The 25,711-nt window shown below is 39.4% G+C and overlaps 1 protein-coding gene across 1 annotated transcript in view; it reads left to right on the forward strand.

Annotated features, from left to right (window-relative positions):
• Positions 1-25,711, forward strand: part of dok6 (docking protein 6) — a 66,094-nt gene that overhangs the window by 14,664 nt on the left and 25,719 nt on the right. The window contains exons 2-4 of the mRNA XM_073830553.1: positions 15,775-15,894; positions 22,435-22,624; positions 22,899-23,037. Coding sequence (XP_073686654.1) covers positions 15,775-15,894; positions 22,435-22,624; positions 22,899-23,037 — 449 coding nt within the window. The remainder of the gene's footprint in view (positions 1-15,774; positions 15,895-22,434; positions 22,625-22,898; positions 23,038-25,711) is intronic.

The following is a 25,711-nucleotide window of genomic DNA, read 5'->3' on the forward strand; positions in this document are numbered from 1 at the left end:
AAATAACATTTTCGGAGAAAAACGTCTGGCAAATGCATAAATGTAAATGTTCATTTAAAACCTAAATTTGCTGTTTAAATGAATATTGCTTTGATCCAAATAAAAGCTCTATTAAGCCCTTGAGCTTGCCTGCTATTAGGATACTCTGCTTTGCCAAAATGAAAATGCTTGCCTTTGAAGAATAAAGCAGTAAACTGTAATTAAATTAGTTTTTTCCTCCATTCCATGTAAATGCATTTTTCCCTACTCTTTAAAGTGGCGTCACTGACGTGGTCCTCCAAGCAGAGCCCACAGACCCCTACTAATCAATAATGCAATTCACTGTCGATTATTTCCATTACCGATTTGTTGTTGCAGCCCTAATCTATTTCATCCATCCTGACCCGTTTTCTTTCTCCTAACTATTTATCATGTAGTTCTTCTCATTTCCTGTGCTCGGAGTGAACCATTAACCATGTGAAGATGTTGAGCTGCAAAGTGCTGTGATTCCACTGGGCATCTTTGTGTTTGTGCACATAGCTGCCTGAGCACTTGAGAGTTTGCCATGCTGATGAAGTATTTGTTTATCCAATTTTCCACTCAGTGGGCCCACAAGTGTGTGTGAATTTAGACACACTTAAAGGTCACCGTCTCAGGAGAGAGGCCATGCAAAAAAGATCCAGCAAAAAGCTTGGAAAAGTGGGGAAATGTCCGCAATGATTCTAATAAGTTTGATAAAGAAAATCTAAGGCATTATGGTTTAATCTGCAGCTTTTGGATCTTACACAGTATTATGAGTGAAACGATTTGATAAGTAGCTATTGTACTATTCAAAAAAATTCATTTGCCACTAGTAAATTCACATTGGATTTTTTTCTGATTGAATATTTTGAATGGTGCCTACTCGCATTACTCAAGCAGGCGAAATTAAAATGTCAACAGGCGTACAGTATTCATTTTAAGCTTCAATTACCGCTGTTGAAATATACTTAGGGCAACATCAAGCAGACAGCCATTGTTATTCAAACAAGCTCCGTTGAAAACGCAAACTTGACGAGGTCACGAATCTGCTAACAACTACTTGGCACATAATTAGACAAATCTGATCTCATAATGTTGAGCTTTCAAAGCCATGTCACAGCAGAAGCGGTGTAGACGGAGCTCATTTTGTAGTTGGCATAGTCGTAATTTGTGCTTCCTTTCTTTTGTGTCATTGTGCTAAACTGCATTAGGTGCTTTAGAGTGGATGTTCATTTGTGAGGTTCACTCATTAGAATGATGCTTTTCAGAGTCTGCTGTAGATTAGCCCGGAGCTTTTGAAGAATAGAGTAAGAATTGAGTGCCAAAAAAGAACGAAAAAAGCTCAACTCCTACAGAATGCTATTTGTGTTGTTCTTTTGTGTGCATGCAGTGGCCAAAATAACTATTGCTGCACCTGCCAGTGATGTGCAAACTGAGAAAGTGTGCTGGCCATAAATACTTTTTATTACTGTCTATTAAAGGATTAGTTCACTTCCAGAACAAAAATTGCCTGATCATTTCCTTTCCCCCATATCTTTCTTTTTTCAGTCGAAAATAAATGAAGGTTTTTGAGAAAAACATTCCAGGATTTTTCTCTATATAGTTGACTTTAATGGGGATCAATGGGTTGAACCAAATTGCAGTTTCAATGCAGCTTTAAAGGGCTATATACAATCCCAGCCGAGGAATAAGGGTCTAAACTAGTGAAAAGATTGGCCATTAGTTTTTAAAATAAATTAATACTTTTATTTAATACTTTTTACATTGTTACAGAAGATTTTTATTTCAAATTAATGCTGTTGTTTTAAACTTTCTACTCTGTATTATTTTCAAATCTTGAAAATAATACAGTCAAGTCCAAAATTATTCATTCCCCTTGGCAAATTCTGACTTAGTTACTTTTATTCAACCAGCAATTTTTTTTAAAATGACACAGGCTTTTCCAAAAAGATAATAAGACGATGTACAAGAGGCATCATTGTGGAAAAAAATTTTTTCTCAGCTTTTATTTACATTTGGAAAAAAAAATGGCATGTCTAAAATTATTCATACCCTTTGCAAACTGTCACAGTCTATGGGAAAATCCAAAATTCTATACCATTCCAAATAGTCCAAGCTGTTCTGAAGCCTGATTCATTGGGAACAGCTGTTTTAATCAACTTAACAGGTGAAAAACAGAAGCTCTCTGCTGTTGGTTTGTGGACAGTCGTGGCTAAGACAGAGGAGCTCACTGAGGACCTGTGGCTGCTCACAATTCAGGAAAGGGCTATAAGACCATATCTAAATGTTTTGAAGTTCCAGTGGCTACAGTGCAAAGTATTATTAAAAAATACAAGATGTTCCGCACTGTGAAAAATCTCAGAGCATGTGGTCAGAATCCAAAAGTGACACCTGTGCTGGCCAGGAGGATAGTGAGAGAGGTAAAAAAGAATCCAAGGATCACCATCAAGGCCATCCTGATGAATCTGGGCTCTGCTGGTGGCAACATCTCAAGGCAGACAGTCCTACGGACACTGCACACCCCTGGGTTCCACGGATGCAGACCAAGGAGGACACCACTTCTCCAGATAAGGCACGCAAAAGCCTGCTTGGCCTTTGCAAATGCTGGACAAAAAAGAAGACTTCTGGTTTTCTGTTTTATGGTCAGATGAAACAAAAATTTAATTGTTTGGCCACAATGATGTAACCTTCATTTGGTGTAAAAAAGGAGAAGCCTTCAACCCTAAGAACACCATCCCCACTGTCAAACATGGTGGTGGAAACCTAATGTTTTGGGGGGGTGTTTCAGCCGGTGGACCAGGGAACCTAATCACAGTAAACGGCACCATGAAAAAGGAGCAATACATCAAAATTCTCAACAACAACATCAGGCAGTCTGCAGAGAAACCTGGCCTTGGGTACCAATGGACATTTCAGCATGACAATGACCCAAAACACACAGCAAAAGTGGTGAAGAAATGGTTAGCAGACAAAAACATTAACGTTTTGCAGTGTGGAGGGAGCTAAAGATCAGGGTGATGTCAAGGAGACGCTCTAACGCTCTAGTTGGAGCTCATCGCTAAAGATGAATTGGCAAAAATACCAGTGGAGACATGCAAAAAGCTGGTCAGCAATTATAGAAAGCGTTTGATTGCTGTAATAGCCAATAAAGGCTTTTCAATTGATTATTGAGAAGGGTATAAATAATTTTGGACATGCCACTTTTTGTTTAAATGTAAATAAAAGATGAGTAATAATTTTTTCCACAATGATGCCTGTTGTACATTGTCTTATTATCTTCTGGGAGACGTCTGTGTCATTTCTATTAAAAAAAACTTGCTGGTTGAATAAAAGTAACTTTAAGTCAGAATTTGCCAGGGGTATGAATAATTTCGGGCTTGACTGTATATCATGGTTTCCACAAAAATATTATGCAGCACAGCTGTTTGCAACATAATGGCTGCTGAAAATTCAGCTTTCCTATTTCAGTAATACATTATATTTTAGAATATATTAAAATAGAAAACGTCTAGGTTACGAAGGTAACCCTCGTTCCCTGAAGGAGGGAACGGAGACGTTACATGGGAATCGCTTGAGAGTCCAATCGTCTCTGAGCCTTATTCAAAAGGCCAATGAAAATTGGCGAGTGGCATTTGCATGCTAAGCCACGCCCCGTACATACGGGTATATAAGATGGCGGCATGCAGCCAGTCAGTCAGGTTTTTGCTGAAGAGCCGGATCGAGCCGGCGTCAGTGCGACGCCAGGGTCGTGGCAGAGGATGTAACGTCTCCGTTCCCTCCTTCAGGGAACCAGGGTTACCTTCGTAACCTAGACGTTCCCCTTCAGTCGTTTCACTACGACGTTACATGGGAACAGACCCTATGGAACAGGCCACGACCCTGACGCCGCGTTACGCACAACCCCACGTGCTGGCAGGCGGACGTGTCAGCAGATGAAGACTGTAACGTAACCTTCCCAACGCCCTGGGGGCCAGTAAAGGGGGCCCTGCAAGGATGCCAGATGTACTGAAGCGTGGGTTGGGGGGGCGGAGCACATGAGATCTTCACATGTGGAAATAAGAATAATTCAATATATCCATAAAGGCTTTTAGGGATACACGAGGGAAACAGCGGTCTCCTCCGCTGGAATAAATAAAAAATAAGCCACAACCTGCGGGGCGAAGGAGACCCAGGTAGGATCACAGTCAGGGACTTCTCCGCATCTAGGCCAGACTGTGGGGCACGGAGGACCCAGGGTTCACCGGAAGGAACATTCTGGGAATTGGCGCACGGATCCACGTGGGAATGGCGCAGCAAGCCGACACCAGCCATCCTCCCATTCACCTGAAGTCTTAAGTTAAGACACGGGAGGATACGGCCTCTACGCGAAGGTTGTAGCCCGCAGCTCTACAGATGTCTGCTAGTGAGGCGCCATGAGCCAACGCATAGTATGAGGCAACACTCCTAGTGGAGTGGGCATGGCTCTCCCTGATATAAGTAAGACAGGGAGATGGCTTCTACCACCCAATGGGCCAACCTCTGTTTGGAGACAGCATTCCCTTTCTGCTGACCTCCGAAGCAGACAAAGAGCTGCTCGGTGCGCCTGAAGTGCCGAGTACGGTCTACGTAAATACGCAGAGCACGAACAGGGCAGAGCAGCGCAGAAGCTGGGTCTGCCTTCTCCGGGGGCAGAGCTTGCAGGTTCACTACCTGATCGCGGAAGGGCGTGGTGGGAACCTTGGGCACATAACCGGGCCGGGGTCTCAAGATGACGTGAGAATCTCCGGGCCCGAACTCAAGGCACGTTTCGTTGACAGAAAAGGCTTGTAGGTCCCCTACCCTCTTGATGGAGGCCAGAGCAGTCAGGAGCGCTGTCTTAAGAGACAGAAATTTCAGCTCAACTGACGCAAGTGGCTCGAATGGGGCTTCCCGTAGGCCACGGAGGGCGACGGAGAGATCCCAAGAGGGTATGAGGTGCGGTCTGGGAGGATTAAGTCTCCTGGCACCTCTAAGGAACCTCACGACCAGTGGGTGCTTACCCAGGGATGTTCCATCCACTGCATCGTGATACGCTGCAATGGCAGCAACGTACACTTTGAGAGTCGAAGGGGACAGCCTGCGCTCCAACTTCTCTTGCAGGAAGGAAAGCACTACTGCAATCGTGCATCTCTGTGGGTCCTCAGCTCGAGAGGAGCACCAGTCAACGAACAGACCCCACCTCAGTGCGTAAGCCTGCCTCGTAGAGGGGGCTCGGGACTGAATGATGGTGTCTCTCACGGCCTGGGGAAGGCCGGCGAGGTCTGAAGCGTCCAGGAGCCAGACATGAAGGTTCCACAGGTCGGAGCGCGGGTGCCAAATTGTGCCCATCCCCTGAGAAAGAAAGTCTTTCCTCAAGGGGATTTTCCAGGGAGGGGCTGCCGCAAGGGAAATGAGTTCTGGAAACCAGGTCTGGGTGGGCCAATATGGCGCAACCAGCAAGACCTTCTCCTCGTCCTCCCTGATCTTGCACAGGGTCTGTGCAAGGAGGCTCACTGGGGGAAAGGCGTACTTGAGCCCGGAGGCCAGCTGTGCGAGGTGAGCGAAGGCCGCCCTGGCGATTGATATACGCCACAGTCGCGGTGCTGTCGGTGTGAACAAGCACGTGCTTCTGACGCAGCGTCGATCAGAAGCGACGAAGGGCCAGAAGCACAGTCAACAACTCGAGGAAATTGATGTGCCACTGCAGCTAAGGTCCTGTCCAGGAGCCCGAGGCTGCTTGCCCTTTACATACAGCACCCCAACCCGTGGTGGAGGCATCCGTGTACACCATGACATGCCTGGAAACCTGCCCCAAGGGAACTCCGGCCCGAAGGAAGACAGGGTCTGACCACGGGCTGAAAAGGCGGCGACACTGCGGGGAAACGCCAATCCGAAGTGTGCCACGGTGCCATGCCCGTCTTGGAACTCGATCGTGTAACCAGCGCTGAAGCGGTCTCATATGAAGCAAGCCCAGCAGCGTAACCGCGGCCGCGGCTGCCATATGCCCCAGGAGCCTCTGAAAAGTTTTGAGAGGGACCACTGTCTTGTGTCTGAATAAGTCCAGACATCTCAGCACTGACTGCGCGTGCGCGATCCTCTGCACTGGGGAGAGTTTGCTCTTCTCTCGGTTGACCTGAAGGCCCAGATGGCTGAGGTGCCGAAGCACCAGGTCCCTCTGCTCGCACAACAGGTCTCGCGAGCGAGCTACAAGGAGCCAGTCGTCGAGATAGTTGAGGATGCGAAAACCCGACTGCCAAAGAGGGGTCAGGGCTGCTTCCGCGACCTTGGTGAAGACGCGGGAAGAAAGGGACAGGCCAAATGGGAGAACCTTGTACTGATACGCTCGACCTTCGAAGGCAAACCGGAGAAAGGGTCTGTGACGAGGAAGGATTGAGACGTGAAAGTACGCGTCCTTCAGGTCGATGGCTGCAAACCAATCCTGGGGTCGAATGCAAGTTAGCATGCACTTCGTCGTGAGCATCTTGAACGGCAGCCTGAGAAGGGACCGATTCAGAGCTCTGAGATCCAGGATGGGTCTTAACCCACCGCTCTTTTTTGGCACGATGAAGTAGGGACTGTAGAACCCTGACTTCATCTCGGCTGGAGGGACTGGCTCGATTGCGTCCTTCGCCAGTAGGACTGCAACCTCCGCACGCAGGACAGCGGCATGCGTGTCCGAACGGACAATAGTGAAATGGACACCTCTGCACCTGGGCGGACGCCTGGCGAATTGAATCGCATAGCCGAGACGTACCGTCCGTATCAACCACCGCGAGGGGTTGGGAAGCTGAAGCCAAGCCCTCAACCGGCTCGTTAGCGGTATCAAGGGAACGTTGACCGATGTGACCGCGGTGGGGCAGCCTGGAGGGGCGGGGGGAAGGGGACTGACCCCAGAGAACACAAGGTTCTGGGGGAGAGTCTGGCTGCGAGAAGCAACGCTTACCTTCTTCCCTGGTTCCCGCGCTGGCGATATCAGGCTCCGAGTCCGATACCGAGGAGTGTAAGTTCTGCTCGAGAAGGGAACTCGGGGCCGAGGCCCCAGAGGTGAGGAAATTTGCTCTTTCTGTGAAAATGTGGGTACCGCCGACCCGTGGGCCAGCGGCAATGTTATGTGCACAGAAGCTCCCAGCCCTCCACCGGGAGTGGGGAAGTCGATGTCACTGTCCCCCGAAGAGCAATCTCCACCACCTCTGGGTTGCCCGCGTCAGGGACGCTTCGCAGGTTTCTTGCGAGAGGTTTTGGCTGGTCCCTGAGAGGCGGGCGGCGCCGCTCTCCTGCGGCCAGCTCTGCGCCGGGTAGCCAACCTGGCTTCATGAACCTCGGCGGGGGAAGGAGCTGGAGTTGTCTTACTAGCCGCAGAGGGGCGCCCTCTGCGACAAGCAGGCGGAGGCGGGGCCACCGGCGGCGGGATGGTAGCTTCGCGGTGGGGCAGGATATGTTTGATGGCCTCCGTCTGCTTCTGGACTGCCGAGAATTGCTGGGCGAAATCCTCGACAGTGTCGCCGAATAGGCCGCTCTGGGAGATGGGAGTGTCGAGAAAGCGAGCTTTGTCGGCCAGATTAAGCCATAGGTGTCGCTCCTGGACCACGGCCGTGGACATCACCTGACCAAGAGACCGCGCCGTGACCTTCGTCGCCCGAAGGGCGAAGTCGGTGGCGGCGCGGAGTTCCTGCATCATGTCTTGATCAGGACCACCCTCGTGCAGTTGTTTCAGCGCCTGCGCCTGGTAGACCTGTAAGGTGGCCATGGCGTGCAGGGCGGAGGCAGCCTGTCCAGCAGCGCGATACACGCGGCCCGCGAGAGCGGACGAGCGCTCACACTCTCTGGAGGGTAGATGCAGCCGGTCCCGCCAGGTGGCGGCGCCACGCGGGCATAAATGCACCGCGATAGCGCGCTCAACCTGGGGAACCGACTCGTATCCCCGGGCTGCCCCGCCATCAACGGTGGCGAGGGAGGAGGAGCTGGGGCGAAGGCGAGATGAAAAAGGCGCCCGCCAGGTTTTAATCAGCTCCTCATGCACCTCTGGAAAGAATGGAACGGGGGGAGGGCGCGGCGGTACCGCAGGCGCCCCCCTCAGGAACCAGTCGCCAAGCCTAGAGGGATCGGCCGGGGGTGCATGAGACACCTCCAGCCCGATCCCCCTGGCGGCTCGGAGGAGCATAGCCGATAGTTCAGCGTCCATGTCAGACGGGGCAGCAACCACAGGGGGGCGCTGGCCCGCCGAGATGTCCGCTTCACCATCAGACTCACCCTCTGACGCAGCGACAGACATCTCTTCCTCCGGTGGAGCGCCAAAGGAGATGCTCGGCCCGGATTCCGGGGAAGCATACTGCTCTCGCCACTCGACGGGACCACGCCGAGATGCAGACGGCCACTGGGCTTTGGGGGCCGGCGGCACGTTCTGCACAGTAACCCGTAAGTCCCCCTGGTGCCTCGCCACGGCGGCCGAAAAGCATTGACGGCTTAACGACGAGCCGCGGGGCACCGAGGGGAGCCGTCTCGCAAAAGAACGGCGGTTCTTCAGCGTGATCATGGTCATGCGTTCGCAGTGAACGCACGAACCATCCGTGAACGCTGCCTCAGCATGCTCTAAGCCCAGGCATGTGAGGCAGTGTTCATGTCCATCCTCAGAGGTGAGGAAACTGCCGCATTTAGCAGCGCACGGCCGGAAGACCATTCTGAAAAGAACGTCTTACACAGCCATGAGAAATTGCTCTTTTAGATCCCGGTCTGCCCAGGGAGGAACCGCGGCACTTCTGTGCGCTCAGGGGGGCTCGCTCGCTGGAGCGCAGGAGGCTTGTTGATGGCCGTAAGAACGGCCGCCCGCAGGATACCGCTGACGGCTGCCAAAACACTCTCTTGGTGATAACACTCTTTTAGATGGCAGCACGTCAGCGGAGAAGAGCAGCAGGAACTTTCTTGTTTGGTAGAAGGCTCGAGCAGAACGGCTCTGAAGCAAATATCTGAGTGACTGGCTGCATGCCGCCATCTTATATACCCGTATGTACGGGGCGTGGCTTAGCATGCAAATGCCACTCTCCAATTTTCATTGGCCTTTTGAATAAGGCTCAGAGACGATTGGACTCTCAAGCGATTCCCATGTAACGTCGTAGTGAAACGACTGAAGGGGAACAGTTATTTTAAACTAATAATATTTGACAATCATGTTTTTAATGCAGTTTTGAGCCCTAAAATAATATACAAAATAATTATGATAATATGCTTTTCAAAAGAGGTAGGTACTTAAAAAAAAAAAAAAAAACTTTTATTCAGCAAGGATGCATTGAATTTATTAAAAGAGACAGCAAAGACCTTTTGCATTGTTACAAAAGATTTAAAATAAATGCTGCTCTTTGAAACTTTTCATTCATCTTAGTATCTTGAAAATAATATATCACGGTTTACACAAAAATATGATGCAGCACAACTGTTTAATTATTGTCATAATTGACTTCTATGGGTTAAAAATCCAAATTGCACTTTCAATGCAGCTTGAAAGGGCTCTACATGATCACAGCCAAGGAATAAAGGTCTTATCTAGCAAAACGATCGGCCGTTTTCTAAAAAGCCAAAAAATATATACACTTTTTAACCACAAATGAATGTCACGCATTGCATAGGGGTGAAAGAAAAAATAAATTCTCCTAACTCTCGTGATTCTTTTTGAAACAATTTAAAAAATTAATTGGTTTACCTCAGAATTGATTTATATTTAATTATTTTACCTTTGCTAAGAGGTGGTGGGGAGAAGTTACCACTTTTATTCCAACAGAGGGCGAAATGTATAAATGTGTTGCTCTTTAAGCAGCACTGCGTAGCCGATCGGCGTATGACATCAAAGTACTGCGAGAGTGATTTGAAAGCATGTTTTGCAACCATTTTTTCTGCCGGTGGGACTAATTTTTGTGAGCGGTCGCACTGATGTGACCACTGTGTTGTTCAACTCATAAGCGCTGCCATTTCTGTTGCATTTGAGAAACGTCTAACGACAAACAAAACAAAAGCGAAACTAATGCTGTGTTCCAGGCAACCCGTTACCCGTGTTTTTACAACCTTCTACCCGTGAAAGTGCACTGGAACGACAGTCGAACCCGTGACTTCCCACCCGTGAACTTGTACTAGATCGATTTACTCCCAGTCACATAGCCTACGAAACAACAATGGCAGCCCCTACGGATGTGGTGTTTATGCAAGTGGTACACTGTGAAAAACTAGACTTCAGGACAATATAACTTTGCAATCAAATTAATAATAATAATAATAATATATATATATATATATATATATATATATATATATATAATATAAAAGGCAGTTTGGTGTAACTTGCCTGGAACGCTACAAAGTCGTGAGTCGTGATTTGAAGTCGTGATTTACAGGCTCAAAAACCTGCCTGAAACGCAGCATAAACACAAAGCAAACAAACTTGTCCAAGCTCAAAACAGCTTTACTCGGGAGCCAAGTTGAGTCTGCGACAGTGTTACTGCACATTGCTGCGAGATCCAGTAAGAAGTGTTTAAATTCGCCGCACAATGAAAACGGTTGCTGCAAGATCTAGTGAGAATCATTCAAATTCTGCCCAGAATTAACATGTAATTTACTTTACCATCTGCTCTCTCAGGGCTCCAGATGTTTTGCGACCATATTTTCTGCTGGTGGGATTAATTTTTGTGAGCGGCCGCACTGACGTGACCTCTACATTGTTCAACTCATAAGTGCTGCAGTTTCTGTTGCATGCGAGAAACATCTAACGACAAACAAAACAAAAGCGAAACTAATGCCACGTTCCCGGCAACCCATTACCCGTGTTTTTCCAGCCTTCTACCCGTGAAAGTGCACTGGAGCGGCAGTCAAACCCATGACTTCCCACCCGTGAAGTTGTATTAGATCGATGTACTCCCAGTTCCACGCTCTGACGTCACATAGCCCGCGAAACAACAATGGCAGCCCCTACGGATGTGGTGTTTATGCAAGTGGTACACAGAGAAAAAATAGACTTTAGGACAATATAACATTGCAATCAAATTAATAATAATATAATAATAAATGCGCTCAGGCAGTTTGGCGTGACTTGCCTGGAATGCTACAAAGTCGTGAGTCGTGGTTTGAAGTTGTGATTTACGGGCTTAAAAACTTGCCTGGAACGCAGCATGCAACTTGTGCAAAGCAAACAAACTTGTCCAAGGTCAAAACAGCTTTACTCGGGAGCAAAGTTGATTTTGCGACACTGTTACTGCACATTGCTTCGAGATCCAGTAAGAAGTGTTTCAATGCACCGCACAATGAAAACAGTTGCTGCAAGATCTAGTAAGAATCATTAGTATTCTGCTCAGAATTAACATGTAATTTACTTTACCATCTGCTCTCTCAGGGCTCCAGACATTTTGCGACCATTTTTTCTGTTGGTGGGACTAATTTTTGTGAGCGGCCACACTGATGCAACCACATTCCTTTTTTTAACTTATAAGCGCTGCAATTTCTGTTGCATGTGAGGAACATCTAACGACAATTGAAACGAAAGCGAAACTATTGCCGCGTTCCCGACAACCTGTTACCCGTGTTTTTCCAACCTTCTACCGTGAAAGTGCATTGGAACGGCAGTCAAACCCATGACTTCCCACCCGTTAACTCGTACTAGATCGATGTACTCCCAGTTCCGCGCTCTGACGTCACATAGCCCACGAATCAACAATGGTAGCCCCTATGGATGTGGTGTTTATGCAAGTGGTACACAGTGGAAAAAGTAGACTTTAGGACAATATAACGTTGCAATCAAATTAATAATAATATAATAATAATAAATGCGCTCAGGCAGTTTGGCGTGACTTGCCTGGAATGCTACAAAGTCGTGAATCGTGATTTGAAGTTGTGATTTACAGGCTCAAAAACCTGCCTGGAACGCAGCATGCAACTTGCGCAAAGCAAGATTTTGCGAGACTGTTACTACACAGTGCTGCGAGATCCAGTAAGAAGTGTTTGAATTCACCACACAATGAAAACGGTTACTGCAATACCTAATGAGAATCATTTGAATTCTTCCCAGAATTCTCTGTTATAAACAGCACTAACATATGTCAGAAAACCACAAGTATTAATGCTAACTATAACCACGGTGTTGTGGTAGAAATAATATTACTTTATTCATTTCAGGGTTTTGTACAACCTTTGAGAAAGAAATTCAAGCACCTTTTTAATGATTTTACAGCTTAACTTAACATAACTATTTCTAGCACTTTAAAGCTCTAAAATGATACAATTCGAATGTTGTTTTTAATGGGATGACCAAAATATACTTTGCGGTAAACAAAGTAAAATTTGTTTTGCAGGGAAAACATGACTAAACATGACTAAGACTGTTTGCAAAGTAACATAGCACTTTATTTTATTTCAGAAAGTTTTTTCTACTCATTTTGTTGAACATTTGAATCAGCAGACTAGCTATAAGCAGACTAGCAGACTAGTCCCAGCCCTAATAGCAATATCGAACTTCAATACTTGTAGAATCTAAATTCTTAAAAAAAAAAAAAAAAATATATATATATATATATATATATATTGTATCGGCACCAAAGTATTGTGATAGTATTGAATCGGGGGGTAGGTGTATCGTCCTATCCCTAGCATTGCATAGTCACGTTAGAAAGGTCACGTGTGTCAGTCTAAACTATTTTGAGGTTATTTGGTCTAATTTTGTGTCTTGGAACAAATAGTGATCTATGACATTTTATTAAGTTTCATGCCTCCATTTGTTTAATGAAGGGTTTGTGGACACATTCGTGTTTTATATTTGTGAAGTAAAACTGATAGATTTATTCTGAGATGAAAATATAAAATTAGACTATTAGGCTAAGATGACCCCCAGAGTTGGCACAGAAAGCCCCAAGTGGCATGTTGTTACTAGTATTATGATACTTATTGCAATTCATAGGGCTATTATTCAGTAATTCCATTAATTACTTTTCAGACATCTTGGCATTTCAATAAAGCCTATAGGGTAATTGAGGGAAATCATTTAATTTGAATTCATGGTGTTGCGAGTATAGTATATCTTTAATTAAAATATGGGCAATTAAATATGTAAATATTCATATGCCTGTATTAGTCAATGAATACATTTGCATTTCAGGTGAATCTCTTTTACTGGGAGTTTGCTTTGTCTGTCATCAGTTATTCAGTTACTCAACTAAGTTGTCAAAAAGAAAAATAGTATAGTTGATTTAGTAGTTTACTTTAATGATAATTATTTTACATTAATGATTAATTACATTAACTGTAATATAGAAATAAAAAATAAACATTTATAAATATATAAAAAATATATAAAATATAAATAAAACAATGAATAGATTAGTTACAGTATTTATTCATCTTTATTAATGTTAGTTACAGTTGTTTGTTGTTAGTTCATGTTAATGTTGTAAATATTAAACAACTTTTGATTTTAATTATGCATTAGTAAATGTTGAAATTACCATTAACCAAGATTAATAAATGCTGTAGAAGTATTGTTCATTCTTAGTTCATGTTAACAAAAGTAGTTAACTGTTAACTAATGACCCTTTAAAGTGTAAAGTGTTCCCATATTATTCAAATAATATCAAAAGTAGAGCTGCACAATTCTGGATAAATTAAGAATCACAATTTTTTGTTTCAAATAGAGATTCTCCCGCAATTCTGAACTAAGCAAAGTAACATGTCATTTACTTGAGGCTGAAAATATGAATTGCTGCAGTCTATTCAAAATTGTTTAATTTGAAATGAATCATTAAAAACCTCATACCTCAGTGTTTTAGAATGAATCTCTTGAATGAATGATTCAATGACTCAGTCATAAATACATTATTAGTTCCATTATTGAACGAATCAGTGTTTTAGAATGAATCTCTTAAATTATTGATTCAGTAACTCACTCATAAATGCCTCGGCATTTTAGAAGCAATCTCTTGAATGAACGATTCAATGAATCAGTCATAAATACCTCACTTTTTCCATTATTAAATGAATCAGCATTTTAGAATGAATCTGTTAAATGAATGAGTCAATGACTCACTCATAAATGAATCTCTTGAATGAATGATTTAATGACTCACTCATAAATACATCACTTGTTCAATTATTAAATGAATCAGCATTTTAGAAAGAATCTGTTGAATGAATGATTCAATGAATTACTCATAATTACCTCAGCGTTTTAGAGTGAATCTCTTGAATGAATGATCCAATGACTTAATCATAAATACCTCACTTGTTCCATTATTGAATGAATCAGCATTTTAGAATGAATCTCTTAAATGAATGATTCAATGACTTACCCATAAATGAATCTCTTGAATTAATGATTTAATGACTCACTCATAAATACATCACTTGTTCAATTATTGAATGAATCAGCATTTTAGAATGAATCTCTTAAATGAATGATTCAATGACTCACTTATAAATGAATCTCTTGAATGAATGTTTTAATGACTACCTCATAAATAAATCACTTGTTCAATTATTGAATGAATCAGCATTTTAGAATGAATCTCTTAAATGAATAATTCAGTGACTCACTCATAAATGAATGTCTTGAATGAATGATTCAATTACTTATTCATAAATACCTCAGCGTTTTAAAATTAATCTCTTGAATGATTGATTCAATGACTCGCTCATAAATACCTCACTTGTTCCATTATTGAATGAATCAGCATTTTAGAATGAATCTGTTGAATAAATGATTCAATGAATTACTCATGAATACCTCAGCGTTTTAGAAAGAATCTCTTGAATGAATGATTCAATGACTCACTCATAAATACCTAACTTGTTCCATTATTGAATGAATCAGCATTTTAGAATGAATCTCTTAAATTAATGATTCAGTGACTCACCCATAAATACCTCAGCATTTTAGAATGAATCCTTTGAATGAATGATTTAGTGACTCAATCATAAATACCTCACTTGTTCCATTACTGAATAAATCAGTATTTTAGAATCAGTCTCTTGAATGAATGATTCAATGACTCACTCATAAATACCTCAGCGTTTTAGAATGAATATCTTGAGTAATTGATTCAATGAATCACTCATAAATACTTCACTTGTTCCATTACTAAATGAATCAGCATTTTTTAACGACTCTTTTGAATGAATAATTCAATGACATTCAAATACATTTTTTAACAGTCACTTGTCGCCACTTAGTGGGGAAACAATGTAATCAACATTTTAACCAACAAACATTATTTGAAGCACCATTTACCCTCAAAAGATGATTTGCATAGACACCAGTGTTTATATCAGAACTACAAATGCGAAATAAATAAATAGTAAAGATTTATAATTTCCCCTTATTGTTGTTGCACACCTCTATGCCTTTTTTTCTTCCATCGTTACACTTCCTAAAATGGTCAGTAATTTTGTTTTCTTTAGTTGACAGCCAGGTTTTACTCACATTTGGCACTTGCCGAGTATTTTTAGACACTGTGTCCACACCTATGAACTTGACTGTCTATCTGCCTGTCTGTCTGTCACTTCTATACGTCTGTCTGTCCATCACTACACTCCGTTGTGTCTGACTACTGGCTGCTTTAGTTTTAAAGCAGAAATCTGTTGTAACATTAAACACCTCACATTGTCAGAGAAGCTGAGGTGGTCAATAACTAGAAAAATACTGTTTATCCTCAAATAGCTTGTTTCTGTGCATTAGTGCTAAGCTGTAAATGTGTTTTTCTCCTGCTCTTGTATGTTCGCATATAAAAATTATGGTATGGATGTGTGTGTCCACAGAGCTGGAGGCCGAGGAGTGGTGGAAGTTATTGTGTTTGGAGTGTCTGGGCAGCAGACTTAATGACATCAGCCTGGGAGAACCGGACTTGTTAGCAGCAGGGGTGCAGAGGGAACAGAACGGTCAGTATCCAATTAGAGCCAGGCTTTTTGTATGATTTTTCCTCTTGTACTCCCTAAATGATTCTATTACGGGGTCCAAATGTGTTTGTTAAACAAAGTCCCTCCAGGTCTGTTCTCATGTTTATAAATGATCTGCTCAGGCCAAGGTTCTTTAAGCGCTAATGGGTACCGCCGTGCATCAGAGCATCAGCCCATAATGAAGCTTGTCATAGAGATGGATGAGATGATGGCGCAGAAGAAAAGCAGGATGAATGCGCATGGCACTTGTGCGAGAAAACGCTTAAGAGAATGAGTGAGAATCTTTAGCGAATGCAATCCGTTTGCCTCTGGAATGAATGAGGCAACGTGTGGCCAAATGATGGCCAATTCTTCCAAAAGTGTTTCCATTCCCGAGCCAGGTTTTACTATGGACATCAAGAGACAACTTAAAACAGTACCAGAATTGTTCTGTTCCACAAAGAAAAACATTTTTAGTAAATTATTACAAATGATTTAATATCAATAAAAGCATTTATTTTGATTTATGTTTTTGCTCTCATCAGCCAGTAATGAGCATGTAATGCAGCTTGTGCAACTTGATGTTGGCAAGTTTTTACCAAAGGACAGGTGATGTGCATCAAAATACAGAAAAATGAGAATTTGATTAACACAATGATTTGTGGATTATTTTTTTTATCCTCATTTTTAAAATAATTTAAAAAGTTTTTTTTTTTTAATTACGTGAAAAATCCTCTTAACTACTCATGCTTCTATGGTTAGTTTTAATTTTTTTAATTAGATTTATTTAGTCTCTTATAGTGGGATTCTGCTTTGTCTGTCTTTGGTTATTCAATTACTCATCTAAATTGTCAAATAAAAAATTAAATAGAATAGTTGATTTAGTATTTTACATTAATGATGTAATGTAATATATAAATAAAAAATGTAAAAATATTTAAAAAAAAATATACAAATATAATAAATGAAAAATTGCATAAAAAACTCATAACTACTCATGATTTTCAATGTTTTAATTAGATTTATATTTTATTTGTTTTTCATTGTATACAAATAGATATTATTTAGTGCATGCAAGTATATACAGTTTTAATTTTACGATATGTAATTAATTTAATTTTTTTATAATATCACACATTTAATATTAATTATATAAAATTTGGACTATGAGAACAATCTTGACCCACAAGCATTATTGAATTTCAATAACTGTATTACAATATAGATTATTAGTTATGTATATTATATATTATCTTGTCACATTGTTTGCATGTTATTATTCGATTTTATTTTATGCTCCTAATCTGTAGTCATTATGATTTTTTAAAATTATTTAAATGTTGTTCTTGCATACAATTAAGACAAGAAAATTAATCCTTTTTACTGAATCGTTATGAATAAAACTAATTATTTTATTTTATTTTAACAAACCCCCAATCTGCAGTCCTTATGACTTTTTTCCTAGAGAGATTTACAATTAAGCATGATGTTTTCTGTGTTTTCTGTGTGTTTTTTTTTAAAATTAGATTATGCATTATTAGTGAATTATTTTATGCATTGTTGGTGTAATTTATTATATTGTTTGCATGTTGTTCTTGCAAATAGTTAGGACAAGAAAATATAATATAATATAATATAATATAATATTGATTATGATATTGATTATTATATTAATACAGTATAGTATGATATTGTTGCATGTTTTTCTTGCAAATAGTTAAGAGAAGAAAATGAATCCTTTTTCTTAATCAAATCATGGTTTTTATTTTATTTTACAAACCCTTAATCTGCAGTCCTAATGACTTTTTCTTCCAGAGAGATATAAAATTAAGCATAATGTTTTCTGTGTTTTCTCTGCATTTTTTGAAATTAGATTATGCATTATAAATGAATTATATTATGCATTATTAGTAAATTATATTATACATTATTAGTATATTGTATGATAGTATTGTTTCAAATTATTTGCATGTTGTTCTTGCAAATAATTAAAAATGTATCCTTTTTATTGGACCAAATTATGTATTCTATTTTGATGGTTTATTATTTTATTTTATTTTATTTTATTTTATTTTATTGTGTTTTCTCTGCATTTTTAAAATTAGATTTTAGTTTTGCTTTATTAGTGCACTATATTATGCATTATTAGTGTAATGTATATTGTTGTTTCAAATGTTTTGCAGGTTGTTCTTGCAAATAATTAAGACGAAAAAAATCATTTATATTTTTTAAAATCGTTTTTATTTATTTGTATTTTTTATTTTACAAAATCTCAACAAACCCCCAATCTGTATTTATATTATATACATTTTATACACATATACATATTTATACTTATATACATTTATTTTTTCCGCCTTTTTATTTCAGAGAGATTTCAAATAAACTCTAATGTTTTCAGTGATTATAAAAACAGTTGAGAAGCGTTACTTAAAAGCAACTGCATCTCCTCCGAGATCAGATTGTTTCAGTCTGAGCAGGTCTGGAGTTGTGTCTGTTTATGTGAGTGTTTTTTTAAACATAATTCAGAAAATCAATATCAGTTCATCTCCAAGTGCTGCCGAAGCATTCAAGCATTAAGCTGCGGGAGACACCGTATAGAGTGATCATCAATTTTTTTTTCAATCAAATGACAGGCAAATATCGATTTGTTTTCATAACGAGAGCGCAATGTGTATATGATTATATCAGCTGGAGGTCAGCGAAATGATCGTTTCTCCAGTATTTGACAGCCGAGGAATAACGAGCTGCGCGTTTGCCATTTGCGCTTCAATTAGACCCCTCTAACGGCGGGCTGCGATAATTAAATCAGAGTTAATTTTCACAATCCCTAAAATAGCCCCCACATTACATTGCCTCTTCCTCTGGAGAGACACATAGCTTATTTTGAAGCATTAGGTATAATTAGGCACTATTAATTTGGATTATGAAGTGCACCCTTGTCTTTTTGAAGCTAATTGTGATGGTGTGGTTACTCCAGTCGTGGTCGGCTCAACTGCGGCTCTATGGCAACAATCTGTTGACCTTTGTGCCCCGCAAGAGCCACATCTGCAAGAAGAGAAAATAGTACGTCGGAAAAATAATAATCATGTTAGATGGCTCTGTTGAGATGTTCTCGAGATTTCCAGCCGTAGCCTTTAATTCTCTGCCATCTTTCGGCAGCTCCCCGAATAAAAGCTGTTTGATATGTCTGTAAATATGACAGCCGAATGGACTCTACTGCCACGGTGCTTGGCCTTTTTTGAGCAAATTTAATTATTATTAAAAGAAATGTCAGTAAAACAGCAGTCTGCAACCTTTTCATGTCTCTTGAAGAAACTATTTACCCTGTTATGAATTTTCTTTAACACCAGACATTGGCAATTTCTGTCAGTGTAAGCTGCTATGGCTGCTGAACCTTTTTGAGTTATTTACTTAAAGTAACCATTCAGTTTTGTCATTCTGTTTTCTTAATATAAATTCATAGGTTTATTGGGTGCACTTCATCTGTGCTTGTTATTCTGAAGAAAAAGACATCTGAATCAAAACATATTAAAACGTCACAAAAATACTGTGTAACCCCTTCAGCTTCATGCACCAATCTGATATATAAAAAGACTTTTAGTGATCAAATTAATTTGCTAATGGAAAAAAATCAGGTACAATCAACTTTTCCCCCCAATTTAAATATTTGGAAAGATGTCACATGTGCAGATGTAAAAGAAGTTGTGAACACAATTTGAATGAATAGTTATATTAAATAACTTATATTAATATTAATATTTTTGATTAAGTAATGTTAATGTTATATATTACTTACTAATTTATATTAAATATTTTTATTAAAATATAAGAGCTGCAATGAAAGATTTTATTTTTTAAGTATCTGTTTAATGGTTCTAATTATTAGCTGAGTTTTAAGAATTAATTTCCATTCAATTTTTGTTTATTTCATCAAAATGTTAAACACACTCACATCCTCAAGAATTTTTCATAATATAATATAATATAATATACACTTTATATATCACACACATATATATATATATAATATATATATATTATAGTTAAAATAAATGTTATATTTTAATGGTTCTAATTAATAGCTGAAATTTAAAGATTTTTTTATTACTTATCTGAGAATAATTTTCCATCCAGTTTTATTTTTTATTCCATTAAAATCTAAACACACTCACATCCTCAAGAGTTTTTAATTGTTCATTACATTTGAAGAGATTAAATTAAGTTTTTAATTTTATTTTTAATGTAGACAATGGTTTCAACTGTTTCAGCAAATTCTAAACATACTCACATCCCAGTGTTTTTCATTGTATACATCATATATATTATATAATTAAAATAAGTATTAGTAGCTGAAATTAAAGATTTTTCTTTACATTTTATCTCAGAATAAATTTCCATCAAATTTTATTTTTTATTCCATAACAATTCTGAACACACTCACATCCTCAAAAGTTTTTCATTGTTCAAGGCTTTGTGAATCTAAAGAGATCATATTAAGTTTATATTTTAATTTTAATGCATACAATAGTTTCAACTGTTTTTATTTTATTTATTTTTTATTTTAAAATCTCAACAAACCCCCAGTCTGCAATACTTACTTTTGTATTATTGAGATACTATTATAGTTTTTATTAATATTTTAAAGTAGTTTTTATTTTTATATATTCCATTCTTCCATTTAAATTTTAGTTAATGTTTTAATACTATTGTTTGGTGTTTTTGTTATTTTACTATTTTTTTTATAAGTCTACAGTGGTGTGAAAAAATGTTGGCCCCCTTCCTGATTTTTTATTTTTTTGCATGTTTGTCACACTTTAATGTTTCAGATTATCAAACAAATTTAAATATTAATCAAAGATAACACAAGTAAACACAACATGCAGTTTTTGAATGAAGTTTTTTATTATGAAGGGAAAACAAAATCCAAACCCACATGGCCCTGTGTGAAAAAGTGTTTGCCCCCTAAACTTAATAACTGGTTGGGCCACCTTTAGCAGCAACAACTGCAATCAAGCGTTTGCGATAACTTGCAATGAATCTGTTACAGCGCTGTGCAGGAATTTTGGCCCATTCATCTTGGCAGAATTGTTGTAATTCAGCCACATTGGAGGGTTTTCGAGCATGAACCGCCTTTTTAAGGTCATGCCACAGCATCTCAATAGAGTTCAGGTCAGGACATTGACTAGGCCACTCCAAAGTCTTCATTTTGTTTTTCTTCAGCCATTCAGAGGTGGATTTTCTGGTGTGTTTTGGATCATAGTCCTGCTGCAGAACACAAGTTTGCTTCAGCTTGAGGTCACGAACAGATGGCCAGATATTGTCCTTCAGGATTTTTTGGTAGACAGCAGAATTCATGGTTCCATTGATCACAGAAAGTCTTCCAGGTCCAGAAGCAGCAAAACAGCCCCAGACCATCACACTACCACCACCATATTTTACTGTTGGTATGATGTTCTTTTTCTGAAATACTGTGTTACTTATACACCAAATGTAATGGGACACACACCTTCCAAAAAGTTCAACTTTTGTCTCGTCAGTCCACAAAGTATTTTCCCAAAAGTCTTGGGGATCATCAAGATGTGTTCTGGCAAACTGAGACGAGCCTTTATGTTCTTTTTGCTCAGCAGTGGTTTTCGTCTTGGAGCTCTGGCATGCAGGCCATTTTTGCCCAGTCTCTTTCTTATGGTGGAGTCATGAACACTGACCTTTACTGAGGCAAGAGAGGCCTGCAGTTCTTTAGATGTTGTTGTGGGGTCTTTTGTGACCTCTTGGATGAGTCGTCGCTGTGCTCTTGGTGTAATTTTGGTCGGCCGGCCACTCCTGGGAAGGTTCACCACGGTTCCATGTTTTCGCCATTTGTGGATAATGTCTCTCACTGTGGTTTGCTGGAGTCCTAAAGCTGTAGTAATGGCTTTATAATCTTTTCCAGACTGATCGGTCTCAATTACTTCTCATTTGTGACCCTGGACCACAAAACCAGTCTTAAGTCGCTGGGATATATTTGTAGCAATAGCCAAAAATACATTGTATGGGTCAAAATGATTGATTTTTCTTTTATGCCAAAAATCATTAGGAAATTAAGTAAAGATCATGTTCCATGAAGATTTTTTGTAAAATTCCTACTATAAATATATCAAAATGTAATTTTTGATTAGTAATATGCATTGTTAAGAACTTCATTTGGAGAACTTTAAAGGTGATTTTCTCAGTATTTCGATTTTTTTGCACCCTCAGATTCCATATTTTCAAATAGATGTATCTCGGCCAAATATTGTCTTATCCTAACAAACCATATATCAATAGAAAGCTTATTTATTGGGCTTCCATATGATGTATACATCTCAGTTTTGTAAAATTTAACCTTATGACTGGTTTTGTGGTCCAGGGTCACATTTGTTCCTGAATACTTGTGTTATCTTTGATTAATATTTAAATTTGTTTATGTATGAATTCATTCATTCATTCATTCATTCATTCATTCATTCAGTTTCAGTTAAGTATAGTACTTATGACTTTTAAATGTATTTATCTTTATTCCAGAAAGATTTAACGTTTACCTGATGCCGACCCCAAACCTGGACATCTACGGAGAGTGCACAATGCAGATCACCCACGAGAACATCTACCTCTGGGACATCCATAACGCCAGAGTCAAGTTGGTCATGTGGCCGCTCAACTCCCTGAGGAGATACGGCAGAGACTCGACCTGGTTCACGTTTGAGTCCGGGAGGTATGTGAACGACATTCGATTCTAGTTGGGGAGTGCTTTTGTCTGACAAGATGTTTTCATCCTAAATCCAATAGTCCTGATTCTGCTGCTCTGGATATTGATTCGCTGATTCCTGAAGGTGCTCAACATTTAACATATGCTTTCCCTTGCAGGCTGCCCTTAAACTCTACTCTGACTGTTCAGCCTATTACGACAAGAACATGAGTGTGCTGAAAACTAATAGAAGCTTTAATTGCTTAACCGATGTGTGTGCATGTGTGTTGTGCTCTTGCAGGATGTGTGACACAGGGGAGGGTTTGTTTACGTTCCAGACCAGAGAAGGCGAGATGATCTATCAGAGAGTTCACTCTGCCACACTGTCCATCGCTGAGCAACATGAGCGCATGATGATGGAGATGGAGAAGAGCTCACAGGTATAGTAAAACTACACATCCCAGAATTCTACAGGGTACACAAGGCATTTCTTATTTAGTATGTATAATTCCATAAAGTTAGTACAAGCATATTTCATAAAAGAGTCGGTGTTCAAAATGAAGGGAGGTTCCTGGAACTCCCATAAAAACACAAAACAGCTTCAATTGAATTCAAAAAAACAATTTTTTAAAGTAGACTACAAGTCAAAACTAAACAGTAATGCTTTTTAAAGAAGTCTCTTCTGCTTACCAAGCCTGCATTTATTCTAAAGTACAGCAATTTTTTAAATAAATATTTTTACTATTTAAAATAACTGATTTCTATTTAAATATATTTTAAAATGTAATTTATTCCTGGGATTTCAAAGCTGAATTTTTAGCATCATTACTCCAGTCACATGATCCTTCAGAAATCAGAAATATTCTGATTTGCTGCTCAAAAAAAAATCTAAAAAAATTGTTTTATTATTATGTTGAAAACAGCTGAGTAATTTTTTTTTAGGTTTCTTTGATGAATAGAAAGTTCAGAATAACAGCATTTATCTGAAATAGATTTTTTTTATATAATTAAAAATGTATTTATCATCACTTTTGGTCAATTTAAAGCATACTTGCTAAATAAAACTATTAATTTCAATACACCCCCCCCCCCTTTCTATCTTTCTATTCATTAAGGAGTCCTGAAAAATTGTACTCAGCTGTTTTAAATATTGATAATAATAATAAAGATATTTCATAAGGGTTGCTTTTATTCATGATGGATGCAATGGACTGATCAGAAATGACATTAAAGATATTTATAATTAGGTCTGGGTTTTGACACAAATTCACAAGCTTGCGGTTATATTTTGATATATTTTGAATATATATCAGGTACAGTACATGCCAAATTTTCTCAAGCACAATAACTCTATTAATGCTGTAGAATACCAAAAAGCCCCTCTCTATAGTACATTTTTGGCTGACTAATGAGTTTATAGTCACTGAATATGTTTTTTTCTGAATTAAATGTGACTGACATTGTTTACAAGCTGTTATGTTAACATTTTTGTGGGGTTGAAACACTGAGTGATTACATGAAACAGGATACAGATTTCAGTAAGTTTTACTCTTTCTTTTAACATGCCTTTATTGTTTATTCAGTTTATTTTGTGCTATGAGTGGTTAAAGCAGAGGAGACGATTGGTTCATGTACGCTTCCCACTGTCACTGCTTCTCTCGAATTGAGGCACTACAGCAATCTGTCACTCCACATTAAACAGCACCAAAATAGCATTTATTTGAATAATGTAATAAAATGGACAGAATTTGAAATAGGAGACTATTTCATATCAAAAGTAATAGCGCAAAGCTTATTGCGACTTATTGGATGGGAGGTGCGCTACGTTCCGTTCAACTGAAAACAGGCTAGACTAATCGATTCCTTGGATTTAAGATTCAATATCGTTTCATAAATAATAAGAACTGATTAAATGTGACAAATTGATATTTTTTACCCAGCCCTATTTATAATATTACAATACATTCTACTTGAAATAAAAGCTGTTCTTTTGAACTTTTTGGACACTGAAGACTGGAGTAATGGCTACTGAAAATTCTTACTTGAGCTCATGACGCAAAAAACATACCTGTGGGAACTTTTTCGCAAGACGCCAAATACGTACCAATAAGTACATTTCACTGCAGTTTCCAGCAGAAATAAACACTAGAGGCGGTAAGACAGCAAGCACTTGTAATCGTTTTCATACACAGTTGTGATTACAGCTCCATATGTTTTGCTTTCTGAATGTAAAAAACTTGCTCCAGAGCTCAGCTGGCATGGAATTGGATTTAGGAAGTGGAATCCTTGGGTACAAATCTCGTCAAAAACATGACTCACGATGAAAAAACTAAAATGAGATGAGAGATTGAAAAACAAGATAAAACGGCATGCTTGAGATTTGCGTTTTTTTGTCACGTTGGCTTTTGTTCATACTATCGGGTAGGTTTAGGTGTAGCACAGATGGTACGTTATTTTGAAACGTCACAGAGCATTAGAGTTACAGCGCCACTCAACAGACATTTAAAGAATTGCGGTGACGCATACAAAACCAACGTTGCATAAAACGTACTGTATGTACATTTTAGCACCAGTGAACATTTAACATCAAATGTCAGTATGTATTGCGAAAAAGTTCCCACAGGTTCGTTTTTGTCATGAGATCAGGTTAAGAAATTCAGCTTCTACAGCTTTCTCGTTTCTACTGGTTTTGATAAAAAAAATGCCTTCATGAGTGTAAGAAAATGTTTACTGACTCCAGACTTTAGAATGCCATTGTATATGTGCTAATTACAGCAATTCACACGTTACATAAGTGTGTAGTATTTTTTTAAATCATACATTTGTCACTGCACAGTATAATTGAATTTAAGGATTCCAGCCTCCCCGTTAAGTTTCTGCCAATTTTATGAGTACATTTTCTCACTTCCTTGCTTGCACAGTGCACAGTATGTGATGTTTCATAAATCCAGGTCACAGAACACTGGCATCTTTAAAAAAGCAGCTGCTGTCAACTAATCCAGATCTGCACCATTGGTCGAGTACCTTCAAACATGCTGCACTTATGTGCTCCTACAGCTCAGCTGGTAGAGCATGACGTTAACAACATCAAGGTCAAGAGTTTGAATCCTAAGA

The sequence above is a fragment of the Garra rufa genome, chromosome 24, assembly GCF_049309525.1.
Source record: "Garra rufa chromosome 24, GarRuf1.0, whole genome shotgun sequence".
NCBI lineage: Eukaryota > Metazoa > Chordata > Actinopteri > Cypriniformes > Cyprinidae > Garra > Garra rufa.